Here is a 16,869-nt window from a genome sequence, read left to right as displayed (position 1 = left end):
ATAAGATCACGTTACCAAGGCAGGCCCCATCATCCGCCATTTTTGAGAGAAACACATTAAAATTGTAAAAGAAGGACTTGGAATGATTTTGAGGCATTAAAATAGCTCAAAAACAAAGATGCAATGAATAAAATATGTTTTTGAGTTCTAAGGTAAAGATTTCCTTTAATAATGTAGGCCATTGGAATGTCTAATGCTAATTAGCCATGTGGTCTCCCCCTACAATATCTGCAATTTCCAACTTTGGCCGATCATCCTAAGTAAAATTTTACTCTAGGAGGAAAAACTGAGTACTGTAAAAACACAGCAGTGACCCATTCACTCCTACGGGAGTACTAGCTATGTATAAGTTTAGTAAAGACATGAGATGAGGAGCATTGGGGAGCATGTGTTTGGATGTGTGCATATGTGTTTGTTTATGTCTCTAGGAATATGAATGTCACTGCATTAGTGTCTGTTGTATAAAAGTGCATGTCTGCTTGAATGGTCACACTGGAGGGGTTAGTTAGAGAAATGAGAGCGTGGCTGCATGTGTGTGTGTGTGTGTGTGTGTGTGTGTGTGTGTGTGTTAAAAAGTGCTTGTAACTGTATGGTTAAGTGTTTCCAACAGTGTAATCAATTGTGGGGAGAGGCTTGTTTGTGAATGAGTACATATGGGTGTGGAAATGTCTGGGATATGTGTGTGTGTGTGTGTGTGTGTGTGTGTGTGTGTGTGTGTGTGTGTGTGTGTGTGTGTGTGTGTGTGTGTGTGCGCGTGTGTGTGTGTGTGTGTGTGTGTGTGTGTGTGTGTGTGTGTGTGTGTGTGTGTGTGTGTGTGTGTGTGTGTGTGTGTGTGTGTGTGTGTGTAGGGATTTCGTTAACATTATGTATGGGAGAACATTGGTGCTGTCAGTTCTGAGCGTGATAGTGTCTGATTCAGAAAAAGGGTAATGAACTCATAATGAGGTATGTTTCATTGCAGTCATATATATTTATGAATCACAATTTCTTGTCACTGGGCAATTAGCATGAGAGATGACAATTTTAGTGAATCTAGGGTAGTATTAATAGTAACTTTGTGACATAATTTCATGCTGTGTACTTCAACCCTTGGTTTACTTTTTCTTCTACATTGTTAACCATAAATGGTTCAATTATTTGCAAAGCAAACCAGCTGGAGATATAATCAGATATTTACAAAATATAAACTATAGATGTATTTTACCTTACATAACAGTATTTTTTTTCAGATTTTGAAAATGAAGAATTAAAATTTAGCCTGAATAATGTGTGATTCAGATTATGATTGAGAAGATTTGATTTCAAGGTGTACCAGTGGGTTTCCGGCACCTAGCTTACAGTGGCTATAAAGTGAAGAAAATGTACAGCGTTCGCCTATTTACCGAACACAACTTAGCCTTGAAACAATGGCATCTTTTTCTGAAACTTCGCATGGCTTGTGAAGTAATCCGTGGAACTGATATAGAAACGTAAAGGGTAGTGTGCACAGTATGGACAGGTTGGACTTGTCATCTAACCAAAGGCTAACTCACAGACTGTGAGTGTCTGACAAGCAGAAAATATAGAACTGTTTTGCCATGAGAACAAGTCACACTACCCTCCACATATATGGGGTACAATTTTGCTGCACTTCTTTTAATAATATATTCCAGTACTGAGTCTTCACAGCCTCATATTAAATAAAATATTTGTTACTGTTAAAAAAACAAGTATTTCCTTTAGCTTTTGGTCATGTGACATTGGGGTTGGAATAGTTGAGCAGTAGGTGTAGGGGATACAGCTGCACACATGGTAAGATGCTTACTGCTTGTATTACCTGCAAAAATACACATATTTTCCCGAATGTCAGTCACTTACTGAAAGTTCTGATATATTGCTTTCAGCAATCTCTCCATCTATGAGCTTACTGATGGTTATCTGACATGATTCCGTAGACGGCTACAAAGTGCTCTGAAACTGTAGCTCTAGAGGGAAAAGGTAGGATTAAATCATCCTTCATTGATTTTGTTCACTAGTTCAGTTACTTCACTGTGCATCATCATGTATGTGTGTGTGTGGTACATGTATACATGTGTGTGCATGTGTAATGTGTGCGCACGTGTGTGTGCAGCCGTCTGCATGTCCAATTATGTGCATATATCTGAATAAAACTCTAGAATAATATTGAGGTAGGAGTATTTCAATGCATAAAAATTGCACATAAAGAAATAGAAATGTCAACACAATATAAAAAGTGCTAAACTACTTGCATATACTTCTGATTCACTGTTTATATACCATTTGTATAATTTCCTGACTTCTAAAACAGATGCAAAGTTACAAATAAAGCTATAAGAAGAAGAATGCACTTGATTCCTTACATATTTGTCTGCAATTTAAAAATCTGTTTTCCTGAGGGGCATGGCTGACTGTAACTTGAGTCAGAAGCAAGCTTTCCCTTTATAGCTCATACACAGCATCACTTACGGAAGAAATGAAAAAAAAAATAGAGGAAATTAAAGAAACTAAGAGAATGAAGAGGTATGATATATGACATATGGTAACCGTGGAACTGTATCATGATTGCATGAACCGTGCTATCCCAAATAAAACCAATACTCCTTCCTCAAGCAAGAAGAAACCAGTCTGGTGGACCCCGGCCTTAAGCAAACTATACAATAAAAGGAGGAGACTTATACAAAAAAAGGCCAAATCTCAAGAAGAAAAATCTTCCCTGATCAGCTTTAGTAAGAAATTGAGTGCCCTCATCAAGTCAACTAAAGCCAATTTCAAAAAGAAAGTTGCCAAGGATAACCATAAGGCCTTCTATAGTTACGTCAAAAACTGAAATGGCAACGCTCAGGTCTGTTCTGAGCTAGTACAAAATGGAACAAAATACACTGACCCCACTGACATTGCCAACATCTTGGCTGACAGGTTCAGTGCAAATCCCCCCCGCCACCACCACCACCTACAGGGCCTATTACTTTTCCAGGGGATTGTGTAACTCCAACTATACGTACCCAAAGAATGGCATACGGCAACTGTGGTCCCACTCCACAAAGGTGGTGCTTCTACGGACCCTGGAAATTACCGCCCCATAAGCTTGACGAGCCTTGTCTGCAAAGCTATGGAGAGGATCATAATGGAACTCATAAATAAAGACATTGGGGACCTACAGACACTGGATCCTACCCAATTTGGCTTTGTCAAGGGCAGATCCTGCCTCTTGAACTTGGTCGACTTTTTCGAAACAGTCACTAAGGCAATTGATGAGGGTAAGGCAGTTCACACAGCCTACCTTGACCTAGCAAAAGCGTTCGACACAATACCCCACTCGGGCATCATAGAAAAGCTCACCAGCTTAGATGTAAACCCATATGTCACAAGATGGGTTGCAAACTGGCTCAAGGACAGATCCCACAGGGTTAGAGTTGCTGGTGCCATGTCAGACTCTAAGCCGGTCATGAGCGGTATCCCACAGGGCTCAGTCCTGGGCCCCCTCTTGTTCGGCATTTATTTTTCTGAAGTGCAGGCAAACATAGGGGATTGTGGCTGACAAAATTTGCAGATGACTGCAAACTGGGCACCATAATTGACACTCCATCAGACACAGACATCCTCCAGAGAGGTCTCATAGAAATGGATAACTGGTGCCAGAGTCATGGCCTTAAGCTAAATGCCAAAAAATGTATAGTCATACCCTTTGGGAAAAACAAGGTAACCCCTAATTACCACATAGGTGGTAATCCATTAAACACAGAAGACGTTATCAGGGACCTGGGGACCCAAGTTGACAGTAACCTCTCTTTTGACACTCACATTGCCAAAGTGGTTAGGAAGACCTTCTACGTTGCCCACCTGATCATAAAGGGATTCACATCCAGATCAGGAGAGGTCATTGTACCCCTGTACTCTTCACTTATCAGACCAATGATTGAGTACAACGCCCCATTCGGAATGTACCTTACCCGACACCTGCAGCAGTTGGAAAGACCCCAAAAGTTCCTCACCAAAAGGATAAAGGGGCTCAAACATATGTCATACGCTGCCCGACTGAAGAAACTCCAGCTCTATTCAGTCGCATACTGTCTGCTCAGAGGTGATCTGTGCCTGACATACAAGGCCATGTCCAACCCAGAATTAATGGACATGCTCCACCTCAAAAAATCCAAATCCACCAGAGCCACGAGAGCAAGAGACTTAAACCTCAACACGGATATAAATAGGATGTGCTGGAGGGACAGATTCATCACCCAGAGACTCCCTACACTATGGAACAGAATCCCAGTCCATGTGAGGCAGAGCCCCTCACTGACTCTGTTCAAGAGAAATCTTGACGAGTGGATGGGAGATCGTAGGTTTACCCTGGGAATCATCTCTGTGTCACTACTGGACAGAGGCACAGCAAACTAATGGGTATAGTATTCTCATCCTAAGGGGTGGTAAAAGCCACACACACTCTGACTAGGCTTATAAATGCCCTAGGGCAGATAGCCTAGTATGAACCTATGAACCTATGAACCTATTACTGATATGTTGGTTAATAAGGCTCTATCTAAAGCTAAAAACACTGCCTCCATGGGACCAGATGGTGTCCCAGGCTGTATCATACGCGAGCTCCAAAATGAATTAACCCTGCATCTGAATACCCTGTTCATTCTCAGCCTCTCGGCAGGATATGTGCCCATAGAATGGCGCACAGCAACGGTGGTTTCACTGCACAGGAGTGGGCCCACAACCGACCCTGGGAACTACCGACCAATAAGCCTGACCAGTCTGATCTGTAAGGCAATGGAGCGAATCATTATGGAACTCATAAATGGAGAGATTGGGAACCTCCAAACACTTGATCCCACACAGTTCAGCTTTGTCAAGGGCAGATCATACCTCCTGAACCTGATGGACTTCTTTGAGACAGTTACTCAGGCTATAGATAAGGGAAAGGAGGTACACATGGCTTACCTTGACCTTGCTAAAGTATTTGACACCATTCCTCATTCAGGTATTATTGATAAACCCACCAACCTGGGCATAAACCCTTACGCCACAAGATGGATCGCAAACTGGCTCTCAGACAGCTCCCACAAAGTAAGAGTAGCGGGATCTATGTCCGAATCCAGACCAGTAATGAGTGGTGTGCCTCAGCACTCTGTCCTGGGGCCCCTCCTGTTTGGCATATACTTCTCAGAAGTACAGGCAAGCACTGAAGGGCTGTGGCTGACCAAGTTTGCGGACGACTGCAAACTGGGTGCTATAACAGAGTCTCCAGCCGACATGGATATCCTCCAGAAGGGCCTTAACAAGACTGATGCATGGTGTCAAAGCCATGGTCTCAAGCTAAATGCTAAAAAATGCATAGTAATCCCCTTTGGAAAAAACAGAGTACCCACGAACTACCACATAGGAGGTAACCCCCTGAAATCTGAAGTAGTAATAAGGGATCTAGGGACCCAAGTAGATAGTCAGCTTTCCTTTGATAACCATGTTGCCAAGGTGGTTAGAAAATCCTTCTATGTGACTCATCTGATCACGAAAGGGTTCGCATCAAGATCTAAGGATGTAGTGGTGCCCCTCTACTCTTCCCTCATCAGACCCATTATTAGTGCAATGCACCAATTGGAATATATCTGGCTAGGCATCTCCAGCAGCTGGAGAGAGCACAGAGGTACCTCACTAAGAGGATTACTGGCCTCAAACAATTGCCCTATGCAGTATGATTGAAAAAACTAAGGCTTTTCTCTGTTGCATACCGCCTTCTCAGAGGCGATCTCTGTCTAACATACAGAGCCATGTCCAACCCAGAACTGTTGAACATGCTCCATCTTAGCAAAACCAAATCCACTCAAGCTACACGCTCTAGGGATATAAACCTCAGCACAACAATGAATAGAACATGCTGGAGGGATAGATTCCCTTCACAAAGACTTCCCTTGCAATGGAACAAGGTCCCGATCTACATAAGACAGAGCCCCTCACTATCACTCTTCAAGAGGAACCTTGACGAGTGGATGGGTAACAGAAAGTTCACACCAGGGATCATACCAGCAGCTCTACTAGATAGGGGTCAAGGGTACTAGCTGCTAGATCAAGGGCCTAGGGAACTAACCAAAAGGGCAGTGAATACCGCACAATGTGGCTGGGCTAATATATGCCTTCAGGCAGATAGCCCAGTATCTACCTATGAACCTAAGAACCTATGGTTACACAAGTTTAGGGAGAAACGTGTTAAAGTTTATATAGGTCAAGGTAAAATCTGTTGGAAATGCTGCATGCAAAAGAAACAGTAAAGGAAAAATTGTGGGTAAGCTTTAGGAAACAACAGAGAATTGTGTGTGTGTGGTTTAAATGAAAACTTCACCCTAAACTAAATGATTCCTCGTCCAAGAGAGTACTCCCCACAAGATGATCCCTGTTCTGCCTCATATAAGTAAAGTGTGATTTACTTGTTTCTCATTTTCTGTAGCATTTCTTTGAATTTCAACTTACTTTAATAATTTGTCTCATCAGTTCCTATATGCTACTGGCCACTGCATTTAAGATTTTTTTTTCTTTGGTTAGGAAAAGTTTACACAGCAAAGGTATCTATAGCCCTGCCTTCTCTCCTTTTTATTGGTTCACAAACTTATTAAATCTCTTGGGATGCAATTTATTTATTTGTTGCATCAAACAACAGAGCATCTCCTATTCTACACAATAAACATCTCTTGTCACAGCTAACTGCATAGGTATGAAAAGGAAAGCAGGAAAAGTGACATCTGAAGCTGACAAAAAGATGGAGAGATGACTTAAATAAAGAAAATCTCTAATTTTTTTGTAAAATAATCTCATTTAGCCACTACAGATAAAGTAAAGGCTAAATGATTCTGTTTAGAATATAAGACAAATAACGTTTCTGATAAAAAGGCACAGATACTCTCTCCAAAGATTCTTAAAGCAGCAAATCATTGTAATTTTATTATATGTGAACATGCAGAATAACATAAAGCAAAATTAATGGTAAAATGTGTCATATTGTAGAATACTAAAAAAAATCTTTAGTTTAAAAACAACTTCATTTCAGTACTGCAATTCCTCAAGCTGTTCTTTAGAGATGAATTAATTACGAAATAACAATAAAACTTTAGTGACACAGTGAATTTACTACTACTGCAAAGATAAAGGATGTGATAAAAATTGTTCAGTTTCTGAACATAGTGGTTGTTTATATTTGTCATGAAGCAGACTGGAAAAATGTAGGATGTGGGCCAGCAACAACTGGCTTTGCTTGATATGTAGGTGGAAGACATAAACATAAGACAAGAAAAAAAGCCATAAATGGAAAGGAGTGTTGACAAAAGGGGCAACAGGACAGTCATGATGAATGACATAAGAGGAAAACTCAGAGACCTGGGTGCAAAGTAAAACAAACTATCTCTGAGATGCCAAGCCATTAATTGTTATACATGAGCCTGAATAGCAAGTGTGTGGTCACATGGCACAGGCATCAATCACACTGTTCCATATCCTGTGTAGCAGTTATACTCTCCTAACAGTGTTTATAATCAAAGCCATTGTGTAGTGTGCTCCCTGTCACCTGTGCAAATGATGACGGCTGGTACGCTTGACACATTTTAAGTTGTCTGACCATGTACTTGTGTCTGATGCACAGTGTAAGGCAGCATTACATTATGCAGCTGTGACAAAGTTGATGGCAAAGGGGTCTGTGTGATGTGATACGTGTATTTTTGGTATCCTTAAGTAATTTGTAGGGCCCACACACATTTTCCACGAAGAGGAGAGTGCTATGAAGTCTACTTCTGGTTCTCTGGCTGCAATATGTAGGAGAACTTGCAGTAAGATGTGCAATATTCCCAAAGGCCACAGAGCATGGCCTGGTATAGTGACTTCTAATAAGGTTGACAGGAAAATTATGGAGGCAAATTTGTCATTCTGTACTCATGGCACTGACAGTAGTACTTCAGTCCCTTGCGCTTGCTGCCTAACTTGACAAGTTTAGTTAGTGCAACTGCAAATTGGATGCTGCAATCCTTAATTTACAGAAAGGTGTAAACCCTCCTAAGTGGTGTTTCGTGCAAACTGCACACATTTCTTTCTTAGTTGTGGAGAGACCATGTCAAAAGTTATAATGTGAAAATATGAAGAACTGTATTTGGCTGAGTAGTATCGGCTGCAAATTAACAACTCAGTATATGAGCAGTTTAACAGTAACATTGGAAATATGCACAAAGATGTAGTGGCTCAAAGAAGATTTACTAATCCGGTTAAAATAATAGTGGATTTACTAATCCGGTTAAAATAATAGAGGATTGCTAAATAGATTCATCTGAATTAGAGAAGATCATATTAAGCTCAGAAAATGCAGCAGTTATCTGCATAATGCAAGTGCTACTTACTTTCCCAAAATATTCAGTAGGCACCCCACCCCCCATAAAAATACTTCACTGCATGGACTGTAGAATACAGTCAGTTTTCAGTACATTCTTTTACTGTGCCAGTATCATAGACACAGGTTTGCAAAGTACTGTTTTGCTGTCATTTAAAAAATGTGGAGATGATGCAAATGTCAGGAAATTGCAGAAACAGCATGTCACAAGACTGCTGTTGCTCAAAAAGATTGGAAAGCAAAAGTACATAATAATGTCTTGTAGAAATAGGGGTAAATCAAAAATCAATAGTAGTAAAACACAATGAAATCAACAATTATATGAAACTTGCTTGCAGAAATGAAATTGAAATTGTTTAAATAAATCTTTCTGCTGCTGCCAAAAAAATTAAATAAATAAATCATTAGGCAGAGGGGAAGACATTTCAAATGGTACTCCCTCCCTTCCTTTCAATTCTGAGCTTTCAGTTGCAGTGACAGCTTTCACACCTCTGCAGTAGTGCGGGAGGAGAGGAGTTTCAATTCATCTTGGACTACAAAACAACACCTAGAACAAAGGCATCCAATTTACCTACAACTCTGGCTGCCGCTGGATAACTTCAAATTATAGCATAACGCAAGCTCTGAGCTAAACATAAATGAGGGTGATTTGCAACAGAAAAGAAGCAGGCCTAACACAGAAGGAATACAAACTGACAATGAGTCACAGATTTATATGTCAATGGCATGGGAATTCACAGTTACTTCTTTTGACTGGCATGAGTCATAGGAAGAAGACTTGAAATGCTTTATGGGAAAGAGAAATGGTTGAAGCAGAAGAAGATCACATTGATATATAAAGTCTCATTAGTAGCCATGTTGTGGTAAACAGGCTAAAATTACAAAAAAAAGCACAAGTGATTTTGAGGTGTTAAAATTGGTCTAGAAACAAAGACAGACTGAAAAAACATATTTTTTTAGTTGTAGGGTGGAGTTTTCCTTTAACTATGAAACTGCAACTTCCTGAAAGCTGACATGATGAAAGGACAAAAAATACCTAAAATTAAAAAGGGTGAAAAAATAATTTTACGTAATTTTTTGCATGGGGACAAGCCCCCACATACCCTGAACGTATATGTACCAACTCCACAATTGCACAAACTCAAAGACAGATATTAATATACTTATGCTGGCGTACACTTAGAAATTGAATCGGCAATGATTTCCTATGGAAAGTGAGGTTTAACATCATACCAATCACCTTTGTCTTTCTTTCTGCTACTGGCACTTGAGGAATTTTCAACTTGAGCATTTGTAAGAGCCATAACTGGAATAGACCTATTCCAGAAAATTCAGTAATCTCAGTCCTCACCAATGATCTTATATTATGTCCAGGGTAGCCCTAAATGTTCAGGCATTTTTAACATCCAAATTTGACCTCCATATTTGCTTATGCCAAGATTAATTAACATGTAAAAACTGACTTTAAGCTTTTTCAGTTTTATTAGAATATTGTAGTAACACAATCACAGCTGCTTACTCATGCTTTGTCAAAGCATTAAATGCATATTTACTGCAAAGATCTCGAAAATTCCATACTATCAACAGAAACACAGCATTATATAAAATTGTACTCAACAAAAACTCATAAACCCGGTTAAATGAATTCTGCAAAAAGAACAAGCATACAATGTAATTACCACAAAAGATTTGGTTTTCTCCCTGTCGACCTTGCGATGAACAAATACTCGTCCTGTGGAATCATTAACAGAAAAAAGTCCGACTTCTGGAAGTTCATCAACTCCTGGACCACTGATTAAATACTTGATGGTCATATTCACCGATCTGTCATTAAATAGCTGCAGGAGGGAGCATTAAAACCTTTACACATTGTACCAAATTAAATAAGTACTTAATTCATCTTTATACCCAACAAGTATACTTTTTTCAGGTCAATATGAATTTACTTCTATACCTTAGTGCATATGCTTTTGCTTACATTATTTTGTCCTTATACCAGCTTTTGTGTAAGCATTCTAAAGTTAACTACAAATGTCTATTATCTTAATGTATTGACCGTGCTGTGTTAGCATCAATTAGACATCAAGGTATGAAATTCAGCTTAACAGTAGTTTAAGGATCAAGCTGTAAGAATGCAGTAAATGCCAAGTTTATATTTAATAAACTATTATTCTTGCTTTACAGTGAGTCAGGTGCATATGCTCCCTTTAAACTGCACACATTCAATGAGTTCCTAAACAGGGCTTTTCTTTAGCTTGCTTTCATCTAACCATTTCATTTTCTGTACCTCTGGAGTTAGTGAAAACTGAATTTGTGCCAGTGATCTTAGGAGTGTCATGTACTACCTTCCCTTCTTAGTTATTCTAATATGCCCTATTCAAACTTTCTAGATACATTATCTATTGTCTCTTCACTCCTATCCCTCACTTTTGTTGCATTCTGCCTTTCCACTCCTGTCTTTATTCCCACTGTCCTTCCTTCACTACCTTCCTTTTTTATCTTTCTATTTAGTTATTGTATGACAGACTATATGGCTGTGTGATGATATTCACTCCACACAGAGCTGTTGTGACTACTGCAAATGGTGTAGGTTCATAGGCAGGTACTAGGCTATCTGCCCAAGGGCATTTATAAGCCTAGCCAGAGTGTGTCGGCTTTCGCCACCCCATTGATTAATTAACTGATCTTCTGTCAAGCAGACCCAATGAAGTGATCCCAGGAGTGTATTTTCTGTTACCCATCCACTCATCAAGGTTGCTCTTGAAGAATGTTAGTGAGGGGCTCTGCCTGATGTAGTTTGGAATTTTGTTCCATAGTATGAGGAGTCTTTGTGACAGGAATCTATCCCTCCAGCATGTTCTATTTATTGTTGTGGTGAGGTTTAGCTCACTAGAGCGCGTGGCTCGCAGTGACTTGGATTTCTTTAGGTGGAGCATGTCCATCAATTCTGAGTTGGACATGGCTTTGTAAGTCAGTCAGAGATCACCTCTGAGTAAGCGATATGCCACTGAGTACAGCCGGAGTTTTTTCAGTCGGGCTGCATAGGACATATGTTTGGGGCCAGTAATCCTCTTGGTGAGGTACTTTTGTGGCCTTTCCAGCTGTTGGAAGTGTCTTGTGAGGTACATTCCAAATGGGGCATTGTACTCTATGATTGGTCTAATGAGTGACGAGTAGAGGGGCACTATAACCTCTTTATTTCTAGATGTGGACCCTTTAGTAATTAGATGGGCCACATAGAAGGATTTCCTAACTACTTTGGCAATATGATTGTCAAAGGAGTGATTACTATCTACCTGGGTCCCCAGATTTCTTATTACATCTTCTGCATTAAGGGGGCTGCCACCTATGTGGTAATTCATGGGTGTTTTGTTTTTCCCAAATGGGATGACTATGCATTTTTTGGCATTTAACTTGAGGCCATGACTTTGATACCAGGTGTCCGTCTCAGTAAGGCCCTTTTGAAGGATGTCCATGTCAGCCGGAGAGTCAATTATGGCTCCCAGTTTGCAGTCATCGGCGAACTTAGTTAGCCATAGTTCTCCTGTGTTTGCCTGTACTTCTGAGAAGTATATGCTGAACAGTAGGGGTCCCAGGACCAAGCCTTGCGAGATACCACTTGTGAATGGTTTAGAGTTGGACCTGGAGCCCGCTATTCTTACCGTGCGAGTTCTGTCTGTAAGCCAGATGGCAACCCATTTCTTGACATAGGGGTTTATGTTCAGGCTGGTGAGTTTTTCTGTAATAACCGAGTGGGGAATGGTGTCAAAAGCCTTGGCGAGGTCAAGGTAGGCTGCGTGAACCACCTTTCCCTCATCTATGGCCTTGGTGACTGTCTCGAAAAAGTCAACCAGGTTTAATGGGCATGATCTGCCCTTAACAAAGCCGAACTGGGTCGGGTCAAGTGTTTGGAGGTTCCCAATGTCTTTGTTAATGAGTTCCATGATAATGAGCTCCATAGCCTTGCAGACCAGGCTAGTCAGTATGTCATTTGTATTACAGAAGCAGACCAATATTACCTCAGTCATTCAATAAACAGGTATGTATTGTTACATGAAGACATGAATACTTCAACTCAGTTTGACAATGGAAAGCTATACCACACAGCTTGACTGGTACATTAAATTCTATCTCTGCACTGTCCTGCAAGCACATAAACCCAACTCCCAGAGCCTAACATGTCTCTGATTACCTGGCTTTGTCCCATATCAGTAGAAAACCTCCCATCTACCTTTCCCATTTGTCAAGAATAATGAATACACCCCCAAAAGGTCAACTATAAGTGAAAGAAAAAAGTATACCCACACAGCTGGCACTTGCTAATTGTTGAATAAATAACATACACATCTAGTGCAACACCCCTCCCTCGCACACAAAAAAGCTATGCAGATAATGCTCTGGGATTGATATCATCTGCCATTCTGATGGTACTTAACACCAGGCTCCATATAAGATTTACAGTTTGCTCACAACTCACGGGTATGACAGTCAAGACACCTTAGAGCCTATCTTCCTATTTCTGGTTATTTCAGTTGAGTTTAAAGAAATCCTTTAAACAGACATCTCTGATATTTAGTTATTTGGTCTCATTTCCTAAACCTAAAACCACAAGACACCTAATCACTACCACAATTAATAATCCCTACATTTTTGGAAAAAAATTGCTTATGTTGGTGGAGTTTATATGTTTCCAGGAAGAATGGAAAAGGTATTGTTAGAAATATTTGTGAGTTTTATATGGGGTTTGAGATTGAATTTTGTTAAAAGGGGAATAATATAAAATAAAAAAGAATAAGGGGGTAAGTGTTTGCTTTTCTTCAGCTTTTTTAGCATCAATGCACCTGTTTTAGATTACTAATAGTGTGAAAAACAGAGACAATACAAAAGTGAGATCATTGTTATAGGTAACTATGATGAGGCATGCAAACAAGTAAAAAGGAAGGGAGGGATGAAAAGAAATTAGGGAAAAAAGGAATATGTAAATAAGATAAAGTTATAGAAATTAAAAATTGATGAATGTAGCTAGGAAAGAAATGAGCGGTATGAAAAAAATTATGCAAGATTTTTTCTTCTATATCCATGGAGTGATTTAAACCGCGGTGGTGGTGCTGCGGTAGCATTGTTGCCTCACAGTAAGACGCTGTCTGGTTCGATTCTCAGCTAGAAAGTCTTCTGCATGGAGACATGCGTGAATGGGCGTACCTTTGTTGAAGGTTGTGCATCAGAGCTGGTAACTCGGTATGTAAAAATCAACTACCAATCATTAGCGGACCGGAGTTCCGCTGTGGGGCCCCTAACCGGGAAAAGCCGAAAGACACAGACACAGACAGATCCATGGAGTGATTTATTAGATTATGTTATAAATGTAATAAAGCAAATAAGGAAAAGGTCTGAAGATTTGTATGAAGCTAGGAACTTTTTTGTAAATAATTTGGTTAAACAAGTTACCTGTTAAGGGAAATATGAAATATAAAGCAGCAGGAGAAAGAATATGTTATTATTGCAAGGTAAAGGAAACTGCAAAATGTTGCTTTTTAGAATGCAAAATTAATAAAAGTTTGAAAGTGTATATCCTCTGGAAGGTTTCAAGGTAATGAATATTGAAATTATATTGTATAGAAAATATGAAAAAGAAGGGAAGGAGGAAATCAATCAACTGCATAAAATATTATTTTTTACAATCTAGGTATTGTGGAAAAGAAGGTAAAAAGGACTGTTGTATAACAAAAACAGAAGGGATGAAGATGTGTTTGCTGAAATAAGAAAATGGTTGTGAGAAACGCTTCAGGGAGGATAGACGAAATTAAGGAAATGGGAATTGAAGACGTATGTACAAAAATTTTGTTGTATTACTGATGAATAATTTGTTAAAATGGCAATAAGATGGATATCAGATTGCAAAAATATGTAAATAATGTGCAGATAATGTATATATAATTGAATATGCAAAGCCAGAGTGCTGCTCCAGAGAAGGAATGCTGTGGAGGAGAATGGCGCTTTGCTCATGGGCCTAGAAGAAAAGACAGAGATGATAACTTTGAATATTATTTCATCTTTACCTAATAGATATATAGAGACTATAGATAAGGATTTACCACAGAGAGATGTTTCAGAAATAACAATTATACAATCAGAGGGTCTTAAAAATGACATATTATAAAATAAAAAGTTTGAAGAACAAGAAACCAGTGATTATATGGCTTTGTTATAGTCTGATGCAAAGGAAAATGTTTCCCTCTTAAAAACATGAACAAAACATCATTATAAATCACTCTGAATAATCTGACTGATTTAGAAGCCCGATTAAAAAAAAAAAAGATACCATGACTAATTTATAGGTTACACTAGAAGGAGGACTTCATGAAGAAAGCCAAAATGGCACCTCTATGGTAGTGTCTGACAGACCTAAAACCTATACTGCAGTTGTTTGTATCAATGGACAATGGGTTGCAGATGGAAATTATCACATATAAACTGAAAACAAATGTGAACTGTATGTGTTAATGCAAAAACTGAGACATCTACTAACAGGTAGGTATTCTTGGTGTTCCTCTTGGTCTTGAAGGAAGAGACTTGCCACTCATTAATTTAGGAAATGAATCATTATGTGATGTGATATTTGAACCCACTAGTTTAACTGACTAATTTCTATAATTACTTGGTAATAAATTATTCTGCATACATGGAAATATCTTACTGTTACTGCACAAACATTTAGCTAAGAACAAAAAATATTAGTTCAATTCAGTACTGCAAGCATGAGTGAAGAGAACGTAAGGTATTATTTTACAGGAAAATGTCAGACTATTTCAAATCAAGAACAATTTTTGATGAAAGAAAAGTCTGCCATGGAGCATTTCTAATGGGTTCAGTCACCTGTATTAGATGGCAATTTACAACATCTACTGCTGAGTAGTGCTGTGAATAAATCACAAATGAACCACCATGGACATCCAAAAACTTTTGAAATCCTTTATTAAAATGAATCCTCAATAAAAATCCTTTTCCTTGTAGGAAAAATGGCGTAATTGAAGTGTATTAACCCACCGTCGAGTTCGAGTAGGAATGGGCGTGTCCGCCGTGATTGACATGCCGTTGGGCGTGGATTAACAACGATAATCTACCGTGATTGACACACAGTGCTTACTGTTTATTATACACACAGAACACTATAGATTTCCATTGAATAATAATATAATAAACTTACTGTTTATTATACACACAGAACACTATAGATTTCCATTGAAATTACACGATGTACGTGAAGGTGTTGCATCGAGTATTTATCCCTATCCATTGACACACAGTGCTAATACTTACTCAATTCCTTTAAATTCCTTTAACTGTTTTTATTTTTGAGGCGACCCAAAGGAGCTAAAAAGCAGTTTGAACTAAAGTTACGCATGTAATACACTGATGTCATCGATATTATGGTCACATTCAGTCAGATTTGATTGCTCTTTTTGTTAGCGCAGTTCTATTATGACTGATTTATTTGCAAGTTCGTGAGTGTGGTTCCTTGGTGGGCCTTGAATGATTTTATAGGAAGATCTCCTGTGTCAGTTGTATGGAAAGGTGAAAATGTAATACATAAAATGTTACTCAGTTGGAAATATGCCAGGAATAAACAAGTGTACTGAACTTGGTTGTGTTATTACAGAGTCTCCCTCCCCACACCACATTACAAAATATGGTTGGGTAATAAATCTGTTGTTACAATGTTGTACTTAGCTGATTAGCAGAAACAGTACAGCATAAGGCAATAGAGCTAACCATTAACAAACGCTAATGTAAGACTGTTTTTTTTAACTTGATAATATGGTGAAATATACATTATTTTGTTTCATTTTGTTCTTGCCCTTAGAAAGTAAGGTGTCTGTTTTCATGTAAAATCCCTTTCCTCATCCGGTGATAGTTTTGCAGGTGGAGTCACTATTGATAAAATTGTGTATCTGTTTTAACCATACTTGGGGCATGATACAGTTCAGATCACAAGAGAAAAGCTTTGATTTTATGAATGTGTTTTTCTATTGCAAGGCAGTGGGATTTTAAAGCGACAATATGAATGCAAGCAATCCCTTTCCTCATCTGGTGATAGTTTTGCAGGTAGAGTCACTGTTGATAAAATTGTGTATGTGTTTTATCCATACTTGGGGCATGATACAGTTCAGATCACAAGAGAAAAGCTTTGATTTTATGAATGTGTTTTTCTATTGCAAGGCGGTGGGATTTTAAAGTAAAGATATGAATGCAAGGTGGTAGGCGCGGCAATCTGCGTGCTTGGAGCCGTGGGCATAGTAAGCAACATGCTCGCAGGCGGGGTTTGGGAGGGGCTTGCTACTGCGCATCTGGTAGGTTAATACACTTCAATTACACCAGAAAAATATATAAAAACACAAAAAGGTGCACCATTCAGGATGAATAAGTGCTTTTGGGATTTCCCTTCCTCAGATCCTGTTGCAACTGAAAAAAAAAATGCTCCATTTAAGGAAGGCTTAACCAAT

General features: G+C 39.0%; 1 protein-coding gene across 1 annotated transcript in view; it reads right to left on the bottom strand.

The window, feature by feature from the left end:
* Nucleotides 1-16,869, bottom strand: part of CDH26 (cadherin 26) — a 2,018,873-nt gene that overhangs the window by 1,697,504 nt on the left and 304,500 nt on the right. Inside the window, exon 3 of the mRNA XM_044089870.1 lies at nucleotides 10,045-10,203. Coding sequence (XP_043945805.1) covers nucleotides 10,045-10,203 — 159 coding nt within the window. The remainder of the gene's footprint in view (nucleotides 1-10,044; nucleotides 10,204-16,869) is intronic.

This window comes from Protopterus annectens, chromosome 12.part0, assembly GCF_019279795.1.
Source record: "Protopterus annectens isolate FY-2018-M chromosome 12.part0, PAN1.0, whole genome shotgun sequence".
Lineage (NCBI taxonomy): Eukaryota > Metazoa > Chordata > Ceratodontiformes > Protopteridae > Protopterus > Protopterus annectens.
Note: the sequence above shows the minus strand (reverse complement) of the source record. Positions and strands in the feature narration are given on the sequence as shown.